The sequence below is a fragment of the Gastrolobium bilobum genome, unplaced genomic scaffold (assembly GCF_033153095.1).
Source record: "Gastrolobium bilobum isolate Gb01-03AN ecotype WA unplaced genomic scaffold, APGP_CSIRO_Gbil_v1 utg3261, whole genome shotgun sequence".
NCBI lineage: Eukaryota > Viridiplantae > Streptophyta > Magnoliopsida > Fabales > Fabaceae > Gastrolobium > Gastrolobium bilobum.
The window spans coordinates 262,594-282,919 of record NW_026899069.1 but is presented as its reverse complement, the minus strand read 5'-3'; the positions used below and the strand labels follow the sequence as shown (position 1 = coordinate 282,919).

The 20,326-nt window shown below is 34.8% G+C and overlaps 2 protein-coding genes across 2 annotated transcripts; one reads left to right on the top strand and one right to left on the bottom strand.

Moving 5' to 3' along the window:
* The first annotated feature begins 8,824 nt into the window (after positions 1 to 8,824).
* On the top strand, positions 8,825 to 10,556 carry LOC133286860 (uncharacterized oxidoreductase At4g09670-like). Its single transcript, XM_061484362.1, has 2 exons — positions 8,825 to 9,340; positions 9,855 to 10,556. Exons 1-2 carry the CDS (start codon positions 8,870 to 8,872, stop codon positions 10,473 to 10,475), a joined length of 1,092 nt encoding a protein of 363 aa, XP_061340346.1. The 5' UTR covers positions 8,825 to 8,869; the 3' UTR covers positions 10,476 to 10,556.
* A 68-nt stretch (positions 10,557 to 10,624) lies between these two features.
* On the bottom strand, positions 10,625 to 13,026 carry LOC133286872 (protein GAMETE EXPRESSED 1-like). The gene is made up of 6 exons (XM_061484373.1): positions 12,548 to 13,026; positions 11,844 to 12,431; positions 11,635 to 11,761; positions 11,340 to 11,526; positions 11,115 to 11,262; positions 10,625 to 11,033 (listed from the first exon to the last, which is right to left on the bottom strand). Exons 1-6 carry the CDS (start codon positions 13,024 to 13,026, stop codon positions 10,769 to 10,771), a joined length of 1,794 nt encoding a protein of 597 aa, XP_061340357.1. The 3' UTR covers positions 10,625 to 10,768.
* Between the last annotated feature and the right edge of the window lie 7,300 nt (positions 13,027 to 20,326).

The following is a 20,326-nucleotide window of genomic DNA, read 5'->3' as shown; positions in this document are numbered from 1 at the left end:
ATTTATTTAGTTTTATTATAATTACTTGTCTTTTTAATTTTATGATATTTTACCACAACAAATAATTACTTAAAAGAAACTAACCGTCCAAGATTAATGGGCTTAGTGTAACAAGCCACCGAAACAAACTACATGGACAAAACTTGCTTGGGCTCTTTCTTTTTAAGAAAAATATAAACATCACTAAACAGAAGCTTTACTTTCTTGAAAACCAACAAGCCCGTCAAAATTTTGACCGTGTCGAAATTTTGTTGACCGATCGATACAGCAAAATGGGTATTGGAACTGTATCCAACCACATGAACCAATTTTTATTTTATTTTTTTAATTTGACACCTTATGAGCAGTGTTTCACAAAAACTATTATGGTTGATCCAACTTTGATTGCGTAGTAAAATTAGTGCTTGATAAATCAATCCTCGTGGCAATGATATTCTACTCATTACTTTATTACTTGTACGACCGATATACTTGTCGTATTTGCAACAGATTCAAATAAGAAACAAAGATTTCAGAGTATGAAATCTACAAAAGAACTAGCCACAAGTAGAGTGATTGCTGGTATATAGGGAAACCATCATCATTAATCCAATGTAGATATTGCAATAGAAATGAGTATTGAAAAGTTTGTAGATTGAATCAACAACAACAAAATCAACAAAGCCAACTACCCGAAAAGGTTAATGTTATTGAAATTAAAATTGTTGAACTATATCATTCATGACCTACACTATAAGGAGTTTGGAGGATGGTAGCTACAACACCTCGTTCTAGAACCGGTTTATTGACATTACATATGATATTAAGTGCAGTTACAATCACAATAATTGAACTAAAATTACGAATAATTTTTTTTCAATTTCTCTTTTCATAATATTGGTTCTGTACATAAATAATTCAAAATGTAATTCCAGCTCATGCATAAAGTGAAAAACATAATAAATACGCTTAACTTCCTCAACTATGTAGCCCCCATAACCATACAAAGTTTAAAACTTATTGCGAACTATCATTTTCTTAATTGCTTCACATCTAAGTAACATAATCTTTCTCTAAGTTGTAGACATGGCTAATCATTCTAAGACCTCATGTCATGTTGCGACAAGTTAATATAACTTCCCTAAGGTCCGTCATCCTTAATTTAGTCACACAATGCATTCAAAGTGGATTTATGCCCGAAACTGTAAGTGTAATCTATTACAACTCGAAGAGTAACAGATTACTCCACTGTCACAAGAAGTAATCGATTACTTCAGGAAGAGTAAGTGATTACTGCCTGAAAAGTAATCGATTACTTCCTAAAAGTATTCGATTACTTTCAAGACAAAGCCTAAAAATTCGTTTCTGCCAGGGCAATAATCAATTACCTATTCGATTGCTCCTGGACAGAGGGCATATCAACCTTGTGTTACTGCATAATGGAGTTTTTAACCTCTCTCCATATCCATTCCTTTACCTAATTGTCATTTCTTAAATAATTCATGATACACCTAGCTATTTCAAGGCTTTACTCCGAAGCAAAATAAAACAATACAGTTGCTGATTCTAACCTGAGAGCATTTGTAGAAAAACTGCTCTTACGAAAGTCCTGGTTTTGGCTGCAAATGAAGAAAATGCGCGACATTAGCAATATTGTTTTTAATTAAGATGACAAATTCTATGCCCTTTTAAGATGAGCATGTTCTGTATTTTGAGTTTCCTTGGAGACTTGGGCCACAAGACTCATGTTTAATGTTTAATCAAATGTGAGAATGTGTAAAGCAACCATCTCAACTAACAGCTTAAGCTTGTAGGTGATGGACCTTAAATAGTTTTATATTATATCTCTCTAGCACACTCCCTTACACAAGTGGCATTTGAACTTGAAGTGTGGATATTGGAAAGGTCCATTTTTTGATTTTACCTTATGCTGATTTAATTCTACTAAAAAGTGAGTGGCATTGAGAATCGAACTCGTGATAGCATATAAGCGATAAGCCTTAAATGATTTTTATATTATATCTCTTTAACATAATGTGTTAACAAAATAAATCAATAACTATCTTAGGTGCAAAATGCATTGTGAAAAAAAAAAGGTTCATTATGTACTGGCATCAAGGTCCAGCATTTACATAATCATGAATGTGATATTTATGCCAGCAACAGCAAAAGGATACTCCCAGACAGCTCCCTTTCCTCCTTGCTTCTTCAATAGGTGCTGGAAAGAAGTCTGCAACGATGAATAGAGAAACTTCAAAACAAAAGCAAATAAATTATTTGTAGAGTAAAGATCAGAAGAGTTTGTAGCATTATTTCTTTTGTCTATAGAATGTAACATTATACTCAGAAAAATCAATGGCCTTGTTAGTTTTTATTTAATGTCAACAACACTGGGATCTGGATATTTTTATTTTGGTGTCTAAGATAGAATTGGAACCACCTAAAGATAGTAGTTAGTTCAGAATCTTACAGAGAATGTCTTTGCAAAAAATAGGAGATTCTCCAAGGAAATGAAACCAGCTCCTCTGTTCACGAAAATTGGTCCAAACTAGAAGAGTAAGTGAACTATGTCAAAAGCGAAAACATAAAGGATGATGAGACAAATATAACCTGAAATCAGTGGAAGGTTCTCTTCCTTGCCACCCCATTTCTTTCTATTGATCAGAAATCAGGCCTTGGACCAAAGAGGTTAATAAAAGATTCAAATTTAAAAATCTGAAAATAAGGAACAAAGGTCGGGATATGTACGAGTCTTTTTTTTTTACTAATTAATTTTTTTTCGACTAAATAGAATTGTATTCTTTAAAAAATGTAAATTTTTTGAATTAAACTCATTAAAGATTTAAAAAACAAAGATAACGACAAAGAGTGATTTAGTAGTTATAAATCAATGAATATCCCATTTTTTTAACAGTCATTTCATGGAATAAAACAGTCATTTGTTTTAATAACAATGAATATCCCGTTTTGTTTTTCAAAAAACATAAAGATGACAACAAAAGAGTGATTTAGTAGTTATAAATGAGATTTTCATGGAATAAAACAGAAGTTTTTTCTAATAACAAAACACTCATACCTGATTCCACTGAATCAAGAGGTTAATAAAAGATTCAAATCTAAAAATCTAAAAATAAGGAACAAAGGTCGGGATATGTATAATTTTTTTTTTTTTTACAAATTAATTTTTTTTTCGAGTAAATAGAATTGTATTCTTTAAAAAATGTAAAGTTTTTGAATTAAACTGATTAAAGATTAAAAAAACAAAACGATTAGAACCTACTTAAAAAGAATAAACGAATACATTAATAAACACAAACGAATAAGCAATCTTGACCATTGATTTAAAAAACAAAGATGACGACAAAAGAGTGATTTAGTAGTTATAAATGAGATTTTCATGGAATAAAACAGTCATTTGTTTTAATAACAAAACACTCATACCTCATTCCACTGAATCAAGAGGTTAATAAAAGATTCAAATTTAAAAAACTGAAAATAAGGAACAAAGGTCGGGATATGTATGAGTGTTTTTTTTTACTAATTTTTTTTTCCCGAGTAAATAGAATTGTCTTCTTTAAAAAATGAAAAGTTTTTGAATTAAACTGAATAAAGATTTAAAAAACAAAGATGACGACAAAAGAGTGATTCAGTAGTTATAAATGAGATTTTCATGGAATAAAACAATCATTTTTTCTAATAACAAAACACTCATACCTGATTCAACTGAATCAAGAGGTTAATAAAAGATTCAAATTTAAAAATTTGAAAATAAGGAACAAAGGTCAAGATATGTATAATTTTTTTTTACTAATTAATTTTTTTTTCGAGCAAATAGAATTGTATTCTTTAAAAAATGTAAAGTTTTTGAATTAAATTGATTAAAGATTAAAAAAACAAAACGATTAGAACCTACTTACATTCGGTTCAGTTAAAAAATAAACAGAGATGTAAACAAAGGAAATTGAAGTTAATAAGGTTAATATAATTAAAGTTAAAATTTGTAGCTTGTGATGTTAAGATGCGTACGGATATTGTGTTTGTTTGGAAAACAAAAGAAATACTTGAATTCCAGTTATTAACGTTAATAAAAATAAAAGAGTGAATTATATCCCTTACACAAACAATGAATTATTATTTTTCTTAAAAAGAAAAGCGCAAACGAATACATTAATAAACACCACGTAACATTTTGTTTTTGTTGTACTCAACATAGCAAAACATCACAAACTTGGACATTTAATAAACGTAAGTTAAAAAAAGATGCAAACACTTAAAGATGTAACTCCAACAAAAAAAATGTCTATGCAAGAGTTTGTCAAATAAACATCATGTCCCAAGACGCAAAATAACACTCTTCAGTCACAGCAGCCCAATCTACAGCGTACTCTCATCTGCCTCTGCATCAAATCTATTTAAAAAAATAAGGAAAAAATAAATTATCACTGTTTTCACTTCGCGTAAGAAAAAATACATATAAACACAAATGAATTTTAAATAAAAATATAAGAACCACAGTACGTAACTCATTTTCAAGCTTTATTTTCTTTGTCGTCCGAACAGCTGAAAATTTAAATTCTCCAGCAATGGAATCATGAGAAGTGAGCACAGGTGTCAACATCGTCAGAGAGACATCACTAACGTCAACACTGTCACAGGTTTGACTTTCAACATCCTGTGTTTTTTTTTGTTTTTTTTTTTCATATAAAAAAGGTATGTCAAATATGTATTTATATATTTTTAATAACATGAATCTAAATCGAATTCATAGTTCACCGCAGCCTTTTCCAGTTCCGACGAAACAACTTCATTTTCGCGTGCATTATCGAAATTTGCTTCATCCTGTGATAGACAACAACCAACAACAGTAAATATAATGTATAAGAAAAATAGTTATCTAAAAGAAATATATAAGCAGCATACATTTGGATCTATAAGAGACTTAATGAACGCTGAGATTATGTCTTCCCTGATACAAATTTTGGAAACTTGATATTTGGGCTCACTATTTGTGTTCAAATCCTTTTGCTTAATATTTATCTTGAACAACATTGACTTTTCATTCAGAACATTTAACTCATTTGGAAATTGATCCAAATCGGCACCCTAAAAAAAATGAAAAGGGAAAAAAAATTATTCTAAATAAAAAAGAAAAGAACATAGACAGCGCAAACAGAGAGCACAAAACGACAAAAAATACATTTTAACCATAACACAGCAATTAAAAAACAAACCCTCTTGAAATGCAGCTCGCGCAATTCAGCAGCACTCATTCCCAACAAAGACACACAGTCACGATCAAACAGAATAAAGGATGCGGAATCTGTGTTATCCACAACTCTGACCTGAACACTAAATCTGGAGTTTTGCGAAATTGTATATCAGCAACGTACATGAATGATACGGATTAAAGACGGGTTATAAACTAAGAAGAATATTTTACCTCAGATAATAATCTTCCAAATGTTTTTGGCAGTTCTTACAATACCACTTCTCAAAATCCTCATAAACGAAAAATGGACACTTTTTGCATGACTTGTACCACCAGTTGTATTTGCTCTCAATTGCCTTTATAGTCCCGTATGTGATGCAGGTAGTTACCTTAATTAAAGCAATCGCAGTTTAACATAAAATATCATCAATACAAAATTGACAGAATTAAAGGAAAGTAAAAATAAAATTTGAACATTTACCTCAACACAAAGTTTAACATCACTGATAGACTTTTTTTCAGTCTCCTTAAGAAAATCATTTCAAGATTTTTAAAACAAAGATGGAAGATTTTTAAAACACAGAACACAACATGTTCATCCAATAAAACCATTTCAAGATTGTCCTCCAAATTTTTACGCTGAAAGTTAGGAACTTTCCAAGTCCGAACCACCTTCACCTTAATCCTCCAGTCCTCCTTGGCAGGATTAACATCCTTCAGAAAATCATATTTTGAACTCATATTTTGTGTAAGAAGAAAAAACAGAGAAGCAATCACCGACGTTGAAGAATAATGTGTATCAGGATTTGTATAAATGAGAGTGATTTATAGTTTTTGAATTGTCTTCTTTAAAAAATGTGAAGTTTTTGAATTAAACTGAATAAAGATTTAAAAAACAAAGATAACGACAAAAGAGTGATTCAGTAGTTATAAACGAGATTTTCATGGAATAAAACAGTCATTTGTTTTAATAACAATGAATATCCCTTTTTTTTTCAAAAAACGTAAAGATTTGAATTAAACTCAATAAAGGTTAAAAAAACGATTAGATTACATGATAACCACCAATTATTTAAAAAACAAAGATCACGACAAAAGAGTGATTCAGTAGTTATAAATGAGATTTTCATGGAATAAAACAGAAGTTTTTTCTAATAACAAAACACTCATACCTGATTCCACTAAATCAAGAGGTTAATAAAAGATTCAAATTTAAAAATCTGAAGATAAGGAACAAAGGTCGGGATATGTATATATTTTTTTTTTACTAATTAATTTTTTTTCGAGTAAATAGAATTGTATTCTTTAAAAAATGTGAAGTTTTTGAATTAAACTGAATAAAGATTTAAAAAACAAAGATAACGACAAAGAGTGATTTAGTAGTTATAAATCAATGAATATCCCATTTTTTAACAGTCATTTCATGGAATAAAACAGTCATTTGTTTTAATAACAATGAATATCCTGTTTTTTTTTTTTTCAAAAAACGTAAAGATTTGAATTAAACTGAATTAAAAAAAACGATTAGATTACATGATCAACATCAATTATTTAAAAAACAAAGATGACGACAAAAGAATGATTCAGTAGTTATAAATGAGATTTTCATGGAATGAAAGAGTCATTTGTTTTAATAACATCAGCCATAATGATAACAACATTGATTTAACGTTCTTTCCTGAATCTATTTTGCAACAAAAAAAATGAAAGGTGGCTCAATGTGTGGAAATTAACATGCCTTATAATTTTGAGCAGAAACTAGAAAATCACAAGGTAATGTAAATATCCCTCTTTGAGGCAACTCAACCATTAACCACTGTACAAATTTTTTTTATCTTGTTAAATTGCAGAAACTTGATTAATAATCGCTTTTGCTGACTTCTGAAACCAACCACCCAGCTATATTTGCTGTTTTTGTAAAATTAATTATAAGGGAGAAACTGATATAAGAACAAGAGAAAGTATCAATGTAAGAGAAGCCTCATAGCAAGGAGCCTAGACTGACTGCTTTCCATCATATTTTCTCTATGATAATGAGCCTCACGAAAAATTAAAAATAAAATACTGTTTACCCAAAAAAAAAAAAATACTAAGAGTTATAAATATGGGGAAGGATATTGTTACAACCAAGTTTACAAAGGTGAAAATAAATATAAAGTATTAAATTTGAGAAATCATGACCCTACAAAGATGGAAATAAATATAACCGTTGGATCAACATAATCGATCTAACGGCGAGATTGATTGCTAGTCACTTGGTAGTAACACAACTTGGTTGTCACAATATCTTTTCCCTTATAGTTGAACATTTTAGTTAAACATTTTATTATTTTCATGATCATAGTTGAGAATATATAATTTCTATTTTCAATTCTAAATTTTAATGTAACCCAATTTTTATGTGTTTGACGTTATTTGATCATGTTTACAAATGAAAAAGTAAAATGTAATAGCCAACCTAAAATATTAGTTAATTGTGAGTGTGAAAAAATACAACAGAAAAGTATAGTATGCAACAATGCAATATTCCACCCGAAATTGATAGTGCGTTATTATAACCAAATGTTATTTAATTTTTCAAATTCGTTTACCAAAAAAAAATTATTCAAATTCAAATACCTCTAATTACTCAGAGTTTAATTAGCAAGTTTAATTAGCAAGAGAGGATAAACAACGGCGTCATTAAGATAGAACAGGTAAGAGAAGGATTTGGTGGGATAGTTGTACATTCAATTTTGTTAAGAAATTTGGTATGGTGATCATAGAGTTGAATTTGAATAGGTTGACTGAGCTTTGATAGTAAAAATACATAACTAATTTTGGATGGAATTAGCATCTTTCCTTAAATTCCTTCTTTAACTTTTGTGTCGTTATGCTTTTTTTCACACACACTATTAATTGGTATTTAGGGTCGTTTAATATATTTTAATTTTGAGTCTTTGAATACACCGTTATTAGAGTGCCTCTTACATGATTGGTTCACCGTTCACCTGCCGTCCATGCGGTTTTGATTTTTTATTTTTTTTAATTAAAAGGAGAGACGTGCCCTTTTGACTTTGGTAGTGTTGTTTTTGTAATGTATGACCGGAATAATTTATAGGTCAAAAGTTTTGCCAGTATAATGCATAACAACGCGGTTGGAGAACTGACGTTTAAGGACGTGATAGAAAGCATACCGCGTCCTGTACAATTTTTTTGGCACGGTCATCAGAGCTCCTAAGACGTGATACCTTACCCAGGACGTGAAACCCTAAACTTATACATATGATTTTGCACAAAACGCGGCAGGTAAGATATCATGTCTTAAAAGCACTAACAGGCCTGTACTGGACGTGATAGGTAAGATATCACGTCTTAAGAGCTCCGATGACCGTGCCAAAAAAATTGTACAGGACACGGTATGCTTTCTATCATGTCCTTAAACGTCAGTTCTCCAACCGCGTTGTTATGCGTTATATTGACAAAACTTTGACCCACAAATTTTGAAAAAAAAAATTTAATATAAAAAATAAGTTTAAAAATATTATTTCATTAATAAAATTCATTTTTTTTCTGTGGTAGAGCACTTACCACGTCAGGAACCTATCCACAAGTACGCGCAGACTATGAAGTAACCAATGCAATGAGTCAATGACCATGGTCCATTGTGTCTAGCTGCTCCAAATTCTTGATTCCAATAACATGGCCGAGAATAATACGGTGCGTTTCGGAATCTTAGGCTGCGCCAATATAGCTAGGAAAGTGGCTCGAGCCATCGCTCTAGCCCCCAACGCCACCCTCTGCGCCATCGCGAGCCGTTCCAAAGAGAAGGCGGAGAGGTTCGCCGCCGAAAACTTCTTGCCGGAGAGCGTGAGGGTTTATGGGAGCTATGATGAGGTGGTGGATGACCCAGGCGTGGACGCCGTGTACGTTCCCCTCCCCACGTGTCTGCACGCGCGGTGGGCGGTTAAAGCCGCATGTAAGAAGAAGCACGTGCTGGTGGAGAAACCTGCGGCTCTTGACGTGGCGGAGCTTGATCGGATCCTGGAAGCGTGCGAATCGAACGGCGTGCAGTTCATGGATGGTGCCATGTGGTGGCATCACCCTAGGACTGCCCACATCGAACACCTCCTCTCTGTTTCTCATTCTAGGAGCATTGGCCCAATTCATTTTGTATGTGTACCAATTCATTTTCATAATTATAAATTTTTTAATTCCATTATGGTTTTTCTAATTATATATTGTGATTTGTTAATGTATAAAGAAAAAATTATAGTATTGTCATTTGTCACGAACCATCATTAGCTTAAACATGTGGCCATTCATAAAACTCAACTATAGAGCATTGAATTTTTATTTTTTATTTTTTTTAAGTCTACTTCCATCTTAGAAATCGTATTACAGATGTCCTATGCCAGTAATTGATTTGGGTAAAGTTAAAATATTAAATGAAATTCATTGCTAAAAGTGATTCATTTTTGTGCAAGATTTATATTTATATTTATGTTATCAATAAATAAAGTGACATATAATTTACTCTGTTATTTATTTATTTATATGTATATTTTTCCTATTATTTCATTTCCCTTAATCTGTTTTTGCTTTTATTTGAGTTCATGGAGTGCTGCCTCAACTAGTTTGGCATTAAGGTAATATTGATGTTGATAATTTACTCTGAATTTTGAAGATTCACAGCACATCAACTATGCCAGCAACACCTGAATTCCTAGAGAACAATATTAGAGTAAAGCCAGAGTTGAATGCCCTTGGTGCTCTTGGTGACTTGGCTTGGTACTGCATTGGTGCTTCCTTGTGGGCAAAGGGCTACCAACTACCAACCACCGTCACTGCTCTCCCTGACGCCGCAAGAAACGCCGGAGGAGTCAACTTGTCAATCACAGCCTCCTTGCAATGGGACCAACCAAACAAAACAGTTGCAACCATTCGTTGCTCATTTCTTTCTCACACGTCCATGGACTTGTCCATATGTGGTTCCAATGGGTCTGTGCATCTCAAGGACTTCATAATCCCTTACCGGGAGACTAGTGCTTCTTTTGACTTCACATTTGGTGCAAAGTTTGTTGACCTTCACATTGGGTGGAATGTGAGACCAGAGGAAGTTCATGTGCCCACTAATCTCCCACAAGAATCCCTTATGGTGCAAGAGCTTGCTAAGCTTGTTGCAAGTATTAGAGATTGTGGGTCTCGCCCCTCTACCAAATGGCCTGAAATTACTAGAAAGACTCAACTTGTAGTTGATGCAGTGAACAAGTCCCTAGAGCTTGGCTGCAAACCTGTTAGCTTGTAGATGAAGTAACAAAGCATGTTGCCATTTAAGTTACAAACAAGTTGACACTTTATAAGAATTCATTATTTGAGAAGTAAACAAGTTGATGCGTGGATTTAATTTATTGTAAATTGCTAATTTTAGTTACCCAAGTCAAACTACAAAAAAAAAATGTATATATACAAACCTTCATATGTGAAATTACAAGTTACGTATATTGTCCAGAATCATGAAACAAATTAATGGAACACAGTAATGTGCAAAGATGACTTCAAAACTCTGATTACTGAACCAGTAGTGCCTGGTGGTAACAATCAATGAAAACGATTGCGCGACCGTAGATTATAACATTTTGTATTTGCAGAGGCTGTGATTGAATTCTGTCCCTCTTTTTCTGGAAGTATAAAGTCAGGATCATCAAGGCAATTCACATCATCAGGTAAATCGGTATCTACCCATTGAGACCAATCCACATCATAATCTGTGTCCATGTCCCACGACAACTCCTTTTGTTTCTGCATGCTGTTGACCTTGTTAATTAAAGTTAGCAGCATGTGATGGTTCAACAACTCATAGTTCCTGCATGATAAACAACCAATTCTGTTAGATATAATATCTTAATATATAAATAGCCAACTAGTTTAATGTTTGTATACCTACCTGTATGTGCAAATGGCATATACAAGTTGAACTGAAGCAGCTACCATGAAAAATAATCGGAGCAAGTTTATAATCCAGGTTTGTTGCTCAATGTTATCACTAGTTAAACGAATAATGAATACTTCCATGAAGAAAGTAGCACAAAGCCCTGTAAACAGATAATCATATTTACTTAATAAATTACTTACAGGTTTATAAACTAAAACTACAGATTGGTATGCTTACCAATATATAGCAAATGCCTGACATTGTATGTTTGCTTTGTACTGGTCAACATAAAGATGACGAAGATTGATATGGAATAAATGAAGAAAGCTTTAATCATTCGCGATTCAAGCAACATGGCATTTTGCAAAGCAAAAATCTTGTCCAAAGCAATAAACATAGTAGCTTGCTTTGATTCAAAAGATTCCTGTAGAGTACAAATAGAAATGCTTTATCAAAAAATATTAAAAAAAATATATATCAAAAATTAATACATAAAAGGCTAAAAACAAATAGTCTGCAAGAAGTTGCAAACCTGGGCAGACAATATTGATTTTGAATTTTCCATTAAACAATCATGAAGTCCCTTAATTTGTTCCTGTCTCTGAAGAAGCTCTTCATGTTGTCTATGCCCATATTCAGCAAAATATTGCAGGGTTTTCCTACATTACCCCACCAATGAGCTTAACATTTTTCTTTAATATAAATCCTGAATTCAAATTTATAAGAGTTAACTTTATCTACCTGCTCTCCTCCAGTGCTTTGGATTGAAATTCATTCAATGAATCTAGACCCTTGAGTGCTGTGGATTGTCCATCTAAAAGTTGTTGTTGCTTGCCTAAGGAAATCCCAGCCATATTCCCAATATCTTCAGCTTTGATTTGCAGGTCGCTCATCTTTGATGACATAGCATCTCCAACTTTAATTACCTCATTCTCAATCTCAATGGCTTCATCTCTTAACATTTCTATTTCTTTGCCCAAATTATTGTAAGAGTCCTTGAGCATTGCTACCCCTTCCTCCAAATTCCTCTTCATATCCTCTTGTCCTTCTTTTAGCTGTGATTGTGATGCTGCAATTTTAGTAGTTTGCTCATAAACACTCTCTGAATGCCTTAATACAACATCTATATGACTTTCCACACTTTTAGCAGTTTGAGCTACTTGTTGTGTGTATATATCAATTGAATTGAGAGAATCATGAATTTGTTTTGAGCCATGTAATAGTTGTTCTGATTTCTCTTCAATGCTATCTAACTTGTCCTCAGCATATTGTGCAGAACTTTTCAGTTCAGTCACAAGTCTCTCTGTTTCATGTTTGAATGCATGAGCCCTTTAAAAGCAAAAAAATAGAAGACTTTTACGTTAACTTGAGACAAACACATCAAAAAATAAAAAACCAAATAAGAAATGGATGTAATAAGGTTTGGGAAAAGAAATTGCACTTACTGTAGCTGATAACAAATGGAGTTGGTTTCAAGGTAGAATTCAAGGTAAACCTTATGGGCAAGGTCATCTAAGGTTCTAAGGCATGTAGCCATTGAAGATTTGGGATCACAATGGGGAAAGGAAAGCCTTCCAGAATCCCTCTGAAAGCAATCACTTAGATGCCAAGCAAGTCTAGACCTTTTCTCATCAGCAGCCAGTATCTCAGAACACCCAGCAAAAAGATGTTGATAAGCAAGTTGCCAACATGTGTTTGAGCCAACCATTTTCTTTTTTGCATTCTCTACTAACTTCATTCCCCTTTGGTTGTTGAAGCCTTCAATGGAAAATTCAGCACTAGAACCTCTAAATGTACCCTCATTGGCATATGATCTATCACTAGACGGAGTCTCTTTAGATGATGAAAACCAACCCCATGATGACTCGCATCTTAATGAGAAAGAAAGCAAAATAAAAACAAGAAGATGACTCCAATGACCCATTTGAGGCTTTTATCAGAACTTTGTGTTGAAGTTCCAAAAGTGATGATTAAACCTGCATCAAACCCACCATAAATTAATCAACTTTTGCCACCATAAACTAGTATTTCATTTGGAAGCATGCTGACAATTTAGAAGGTTCGAGAGGAGATCATGTTCCACGCATTCACCGTTCTTTTACAAAACAAAGATAGAAACCCAGAGTTAATTTACAGGTACAAATATATAAAAGGTACAAATATATAAAATATCAGTACTTTCTAATTTCAACATAAAAAAATAATATGAAATAAATAAAGAAACAGAGACATCCCATACGATAATGTTGTTTTTACATGAGACAAGTATGAATAGCTTCTGATTTCCTTTAGACCCTTTGGTTGGATGTCTCAAGCCTAAAGAATCCATTGGGAACAAGACCAAACAAACGTCGCACGTTTGTTCGCACTTGACTGGACAAGTTAACGCACTTAACGTGTTGCGATCGTGCCTTTTAGGCTATTCAAAACGGTAACTTCCGCAAAGTGATTGACGAAGAGGGTCTAATTAAATCTTATTATGGCTTTCTAATTATAACAAAAACAAAAATGTTACTTGTTATCCCTTATTCGGTTTTCTTCTTTTCCTTTTTAATGCACAAATATACAAGGAAAGTCTATCCTGGAAGATCCTCTATTTTCCACAAGTTGAGTTGCTTGGGTGTTAAGGTTTGGGGTATAAAAAGTAAGAGAACCTTGGGATTCAAGAAACATAAAGTCGGAAGAAACTTTATATTTTATTCCCTTAACATGTCATAATCGTCAATCACAAAAAGTAATAATATTTCATGATTTTGATTTGCAGATGATCCATTAAAATAATTTACAAAATCAGATCTTCAAAGGGATCTTCATCCTCTTCGAAAATATTGGACCGTATTAAGTCCTTTTATTTTAAGCAATGATAAAGATATACACATAAAAAAGAAAAAAGAAAAAAGAAAAATAACAATGTGAAAGCAACCAATGCACAATCTTTATAATTAAATGGAGTAACTGTTAAATAGTGACATCTAATGAATTATAACAAATAATATCAAGGGTATCCAAACAAAGAAATTATCAACAACAAAAAAAGTAAAACAAATCTCTCGTGTGCTGTATTGCTATCTTTACATTAATTAATATTAATATTACAATTCGGATTTTCATGGCCAAATAACAAGAAAATTAATATTAATTAACTGTTTCGTTAGGCCGCAGCAAAACCCAGAAACACCGACGAAAAGTGTCAGAATGAAAACCAAGAGGAATGTCAAAGTTTGAGACGAAACATGAAAGAACAAAATTTCAGGACAAGCAACAAAAATTGCAATTAAAAGAAAGATTGAATGACACAAAAATGAATCAAACCCAATGATGCTTTCACTCTTTATGTATGCACGTCACAGTCACAATCAAAGTGCAGTATATGCAGTATCTATATGCACTTCACAAATTTATGTACGTTGTTACAACTTACGACAACCAAATAAAATATATATATATATATATATATATATATATATATATATATATATATATGTTTTACGTGTGAGCGTGCCCACATCACATGTATACATGTTTTATGTTTATATATCAATCAGTATGTGAACATATGCAGTGAAATTAAAGCACTATAAGAGGGAGAGAAACCTGTAAAAAAAGAAGTACGTTTCACTCTGTATTGCTTGCTTGTAAGATCCTGAAAATCAAGCGATCCATATTATGTAGGAGGAAAAGCATACAACTGTTGCCTGTTGGAAAGGAATAAACCAACAAAACAGTGTGTTTAATCCGAAAGGGCGCGTTGGCGTCCGTTTCATACTGTCGCGTAACCTATGTATGAAGCACCCTACGGTAGCACTATACAGCATTCTGAAAGGTGTCATATAAAAATTATTTTTGATTTCACTATATAACTCACTACATTAAAAAAACCACGTTTCTATAAGACCCGTTTCGCAGAGGAAATTTTTTTTTAACACGAAAAAATAATTTTTGAGAATATGATGAGAAATTTTATTTTTTTGGATAAATTACTAAAAAAATTTTGGTAGGTCAAATTTTTTTTGAAAATGTTGAGTTAATTTTATTGATGTTGTGTGTTAATTTTTTTACCATATGGCAAAAAAATAATTTCACTCCTTCAACGGTAATCTTCCCTAGGAAATGTTTCCATATTTTTATCATATTTTTACTTCACTACTCCTACTAAACATAGGCAAATAATTTTTCCACCCCATTTTTCTAGGAAATTTTTTTTTCACCTCCTACCAAACACCCTAAGAATGCAGTCATATATATGGATGCTCGAAAAAAAATACGATTTTGAAAAGACACTACTCTATACATTTAACATCTTATTCCTTACACTTTCCTTCACATTCTATAAAAGTTCTAACAATGATGGAATATTTTCTTTATTTTTTTTTTTTCAAAACAAAATTCATCAATCCATAGTCTCAGACCCATAGACCAAACATTGGGTGGTGCAATACAAATCAATTACATACTCTTCATAAGCAAGGTTTTAGGATCTCCACTTCATGCCAAAAGTGCAAGAATCTTCTTCACTTCAAGAGCGTATAGGTTATCTCTCAGATTACCAATCGCGATCTTGTTAACCTTCTGAAGCTCCTTGATATCATGGATCGTAGCACACCTTATCTCTTCACTTGCACGTTTCACCTCAACAAGTCAAAGCATAAGCCAAAACACATAACACTCTTTCCCCCTAGCCGTTTGGTATGCGGCATTTGGTAGGATTCTCGGAAAATTAAATTTTTTTAAATTTTAAATTTTTAAATATTATCGTAAACTGAATATTTTCATCATATTTTTGAAAATCGAGATTTCTGGATAAAAAAAAAATTTCCTCTATCAAACGCCCCTCTAGTCTCGGTATTGGAATCAACTTCAGCAATGCTATTAGTTGAAATTTGAAACGATGGGTTTCATGTTAATTGTTACACTTTGTGATGTGTGTCGTGTTGAAGAATGCAATTTCCTCATCAAACAAATTCAACTTTCAATATATACAACCAAATAGTTGAGAATTATTATTTGATAATTCATCATTCCTCATAAGGGGTTATGTTACGGCCCCTAACGTCGTTAACTCACATGATAAGGGAATCACTAATAAAAGAGTGAAGAAGCAACCAGGCACTTCCAAGATTTCATTATGGGCTGAGTATAAGTCCAAGTAGCAGTAATATAGGTCCATTATATAATAGTCTGTTGCTGAGTATAAGTCCATGTATGTCACTAAGTAATAGTCCATTTTAAATTCTCGTTTTATTGCAATGTATTGGAAGAGTACAGTACAAATAGTCGTTGGGCCTAGTAAGAAGCATAAGAAATATTCAGATTTTATTCTCTCTCTCTCTCAATTTCCTCTTCCCCAAAATCTTATCACTCTCTCTCTAAAACTCAGATCTGCTTCTGTTACGTTGGTGCTTTCATTGCTATGGCTAAGAATACAAGACCGCATGAGCTTACTAACCAGATCCAATCTCATGAGCAACAATTCACCACTATGGAGCGTACACTGGATCACCGTTTGGAGACTTTTGAGCTGACACAAAATCAACGGTTTGAGGATCAAAATCAACGTTTCACAGCTGTGCATCATCAGATCCAGGATGTCTATGGCCTTCTTCAAACCATGCAGGGACAGATGACTACTCTACTCATCAATCACAATTCGGGTGTCTTAGGCTCTGGCCCGAACCCCACTGCTAGTTCTTCACGCCCTGCACAACCATCCCGTACCATGAAAATGGACTTTCCTCGATTTGGTTCAGGTGACCCAGGCCCTTGGTTGTTTGCTGTTGATCGTTATTTTCATTATCATCAGGTACCGGATCTGGAACGTTTAGATTTAGTTTCCTTCAATTTGGATATGCCTGCTTCATGCTGGTTTGAGGCACTCATGAGCCATGGTGAAATCGCTGACTGGACCACCTTTGTGCAAGCCATTCATCAACGATTTGGCCCTTCCGAATTTGATGATCCCTTAGGGTCTTTGGCCAAATTACAACAATCTGGCTCCGTTCTTGAATTTCAGGTTGCATTTGAACTGCATGCCCGACATGTCCCTGATCTTACACCATTGATGCGTAAGAGTTTGTTCATTTCTGGCTTGAAACCCCATATCCGACTGACAGATTTAGTTCATCGCCTACGCGATGTCTCTACAGCTTTTGCCTATGCGAAGCTATATGAGGAACAGTTTTCCGAAAACAGATCCAGCAAATAGTGGCAAAACCGCCCAACCGTTCCTTCTACCCCACTTGCAGCCCACCCTATTGCTGCCCAACCAATTACCATAGTTCCCCACAGCCTCAACCCCAAACCACCACCAGCTCTACCTTCTATTCCTTTTAAGCGACTCACGCAAGCTGAAATGGCAGCCCGCCGTGAGAAAAATCTCTGCTACAATTGTGATGAGAGATTCACCCCTTCCCATAGGTGCAAGGGTCGTGCTACCTTGTTATATTTGGAAGGTACAGATGAGGAAACACCTGATCAAGGATAAGAACCACCCTTTCCTCTCTCTACAGAGGAACCAGACCCACCATCCCTTGAAACCCCACCTGCTATCAGTTTTAATGCCCTTTTTGGCCATCGTTCCACAAATTCCTTTCGGCTACAAGGTAATATTGGTGGTCAACCAGTCCAAATCCTGATTGATGGAGGTAGTACCCACAATTTTATTACTCACCGCATGTCTGAACACCTTCATTTAACATTACATGTTATTCAGCCTTTTAAAGTCCATGTGGGTAATGGTGATGCTCTGTTATGTACTGCCACATGTAAAGCTACCCCTATTGATATCCAATCTCATTTGTTCACAGTGGATTTATATGTAATTGAGTTAAAAGGAGCTGATGTAGTTCTAGGTGTACAATGGTTATCCACTTTGGGCCCCATTGTCACAGATTATGCTGCTTTAACTATGTCTTTTGCTCACAATCATTCACAGGTATTGCTCACTGGGGATACAGGCGACCAACCCAGCCACATCAGCTCCTCTCAACTGCAGAAGTTGGTGCACAATGATTCTATTTCTATATGCCTGATGTGTTTCACCGCTCCTTCCCATGACGTGGGCCTCTCCCAAGACTCTTTGGATTTTATAGACGGGTAGCGACAACTTCTCCATGAGTTCGGCGATGTATTTACACCACCCACTTCTTTACCACCTGATCGTGATTATAATCATCGCATTCATTTATTGCCAGATGTCAAACCAGTGCAGGTCAGGCCTTATCGTTACCCCCACTATTAGAAGACCGAAATTGAGAAGCTAGTTGCTGATATGCTACAGACTAGGGTCATACGTCCTAGCCATTCGGACTTCAGTTCACCAGTTCTACTTGTGAAAAAGAAGGATTACACATGGAGATTCTATGTGGACTACCGTGCCCTCAATGCCATCACTGTCCAAGACAAATTTCCGATTCCTACCATCGATGAACTCTTGGACGAACTCTATGGTGCCACACTATTTTCTAAACTTGATCTTCGATCCGGCTATCACCAGATTAAAATGCATGCTGCGGATATTCACAAGACCGTTTTCCGGACTCACAACAGCCATTTTGAATTCATGGTTATGCCGTTTGGCCTATCTAATGCTCCTTCCACTTTTCAGGCGACTATGAATACCATATTCTCTGCCTATCTTCGGAGATTTGTGGTGATTTTTTTTTATGATATTCTGGTTTATAGTTCATCCCCAGAGCAGCATTTGGTTCATCTTCAGGCTGTTTTAACCACTTTACGAGCCCATTCTCTTTTTGCTAAGCATGAGAAGTGCCTTTTTGCTCAGCAGGAAATACCTTATTTGGGGCATATTATTCAAGGGACGGGTGTTACTCCTGATCCAGAAAAGCTCAAGGCCATTCTTGATTAACCTATACCTTCCAATGTCACTCAAGTGCGCGTCTTTCTAGGAATATCCGGTTATTACAGGAAGTTCATAAAAAAATATGCCTCCATTGCAGCTCCTTTAACTGATCTTTTATCCAAAAACGGGCTCTCTTGGAACTCCACTGCTGCTTCAGCATTTGATTCCCTGAAACAATCACTGATTACTGCACCTATTTTGTCCCTTCCCGTTTTCAGTGAACCGTTTGTAGTGGAGACAGACGCATCTGGTATAGACATTGGCGCGGTTCTGTTGCAAAAGGAGCGACCCATTGCATTTTACAGTCGCAAGTGGTCTCCTACCATGCAAAATCAATCAGTGCATGTGAGGGAGATGTTTGCCATTACTTCCGCCATCAGTAAATGGCGTCAGTACCTCCTTGGCTCATATTTCACAATTTGGACAGATCACAAGAGTTTGCATAACCTGATGAATCAGGTCATCCAAACCCCTGAGCTACATCAATTTCTTTCCAAGCTCTTAGGCTTCAACTACACTATCACATACAAGAGTGGCAAGGCCAACGTGGTGGCCGACAACCTTTCTCGAAGGCCTGATGGGGGTACCACTCCTATGTCTCCCCATATTATGGCCATTTCTGGCCTGATTTTACAACATTCAAAATATTACAGTCTGAATACATGTCTGATCCCTATTCTAAGCTGATCATTCATGAAATTACAGAACATCCTACTGATCTACCCTATTGGCGTTATCGAAGTGGAATCCTCCTGCACCGTTCCAGAATCATCTTCCCAGCAGGATCCTCTCTGATTCCGCATATTCTTCATGACTTCCATAGCTCCGTTCAAGGTGGACATTCGGGTATCCAAGCCACAATTCACAGTATCACTCGAAATTTCACCTGGAAGGGGTTAAGAAAAGACGTTAAGAATTTCATAGCCACCTGTGACATCTGTCAAAAACTCAAATCTCCTAATCACCCACCCCTTGGACTCCTACAACCCTTGCCAGTCCCAGAAAAATTATGGACAAATTTAAGTATGGACTTCATCACCCACTTACCTCAGTCCTCAGGCCATACGTCCATACTGGTAGTTGTTGATCGTTTTTCCAAAGCTGCCCATTTTATTGCCCTTCCGGTTCAGTACTCCGCTACTAAAGTTGCTCTGTTGTTTTGGGATTTTGTGGGAAAACTTCACGGGATGCCTGAGACGATCGTTTCAGATCGTGATCCCATTTTCCTCAGTGATTTCTGGCGCTCCTTGTTCAAACTGCAGGGCACCACATTAAAATACAGTTCAAGCTACCATCCACAGACGGATGGCCAAACAGATAGGGTTAATAGATGTCTCGAGAGTTACCTGCGAGCTTTTTGACACTC

Coding starts and splice junctions, on each gene's coding strand:
- LOC133286860 (XM_061484362.1), top strand. CDS start 8,870: ATGGCCGAGAATAATACGGTGCGTTTCGGAATCTTAGGCTGCGCCAAT. Junction 9,341..9,854: donor GCATTGGCCCAATTCATTTT/GTATGTGTACCA, acceptor TGAATTTTGAAG/ATTCACAGCACATCAACTAT.
- LOC133286872 (XM_061484373.1), bottom strand. CDS start 13,026: ATGGGTCATTGGAGTCATCTTCTTGTTTTTATTTTGCTTTCTTTCTCA. Junction 12,432..12,547: donor TCCATTTGTTATCAGCTACA/GTAAGTGCAATT, acceptor TTGCTTTTAAAG/GGCTCATGCATTCAAACATG. Junction 11,263..11,339: donor CAGGCATTTGCTATATATTG/GTAAGCATACCA, acceptor ATCTGTTTACAG/GGCTTTGTGCTACTTTCTTC.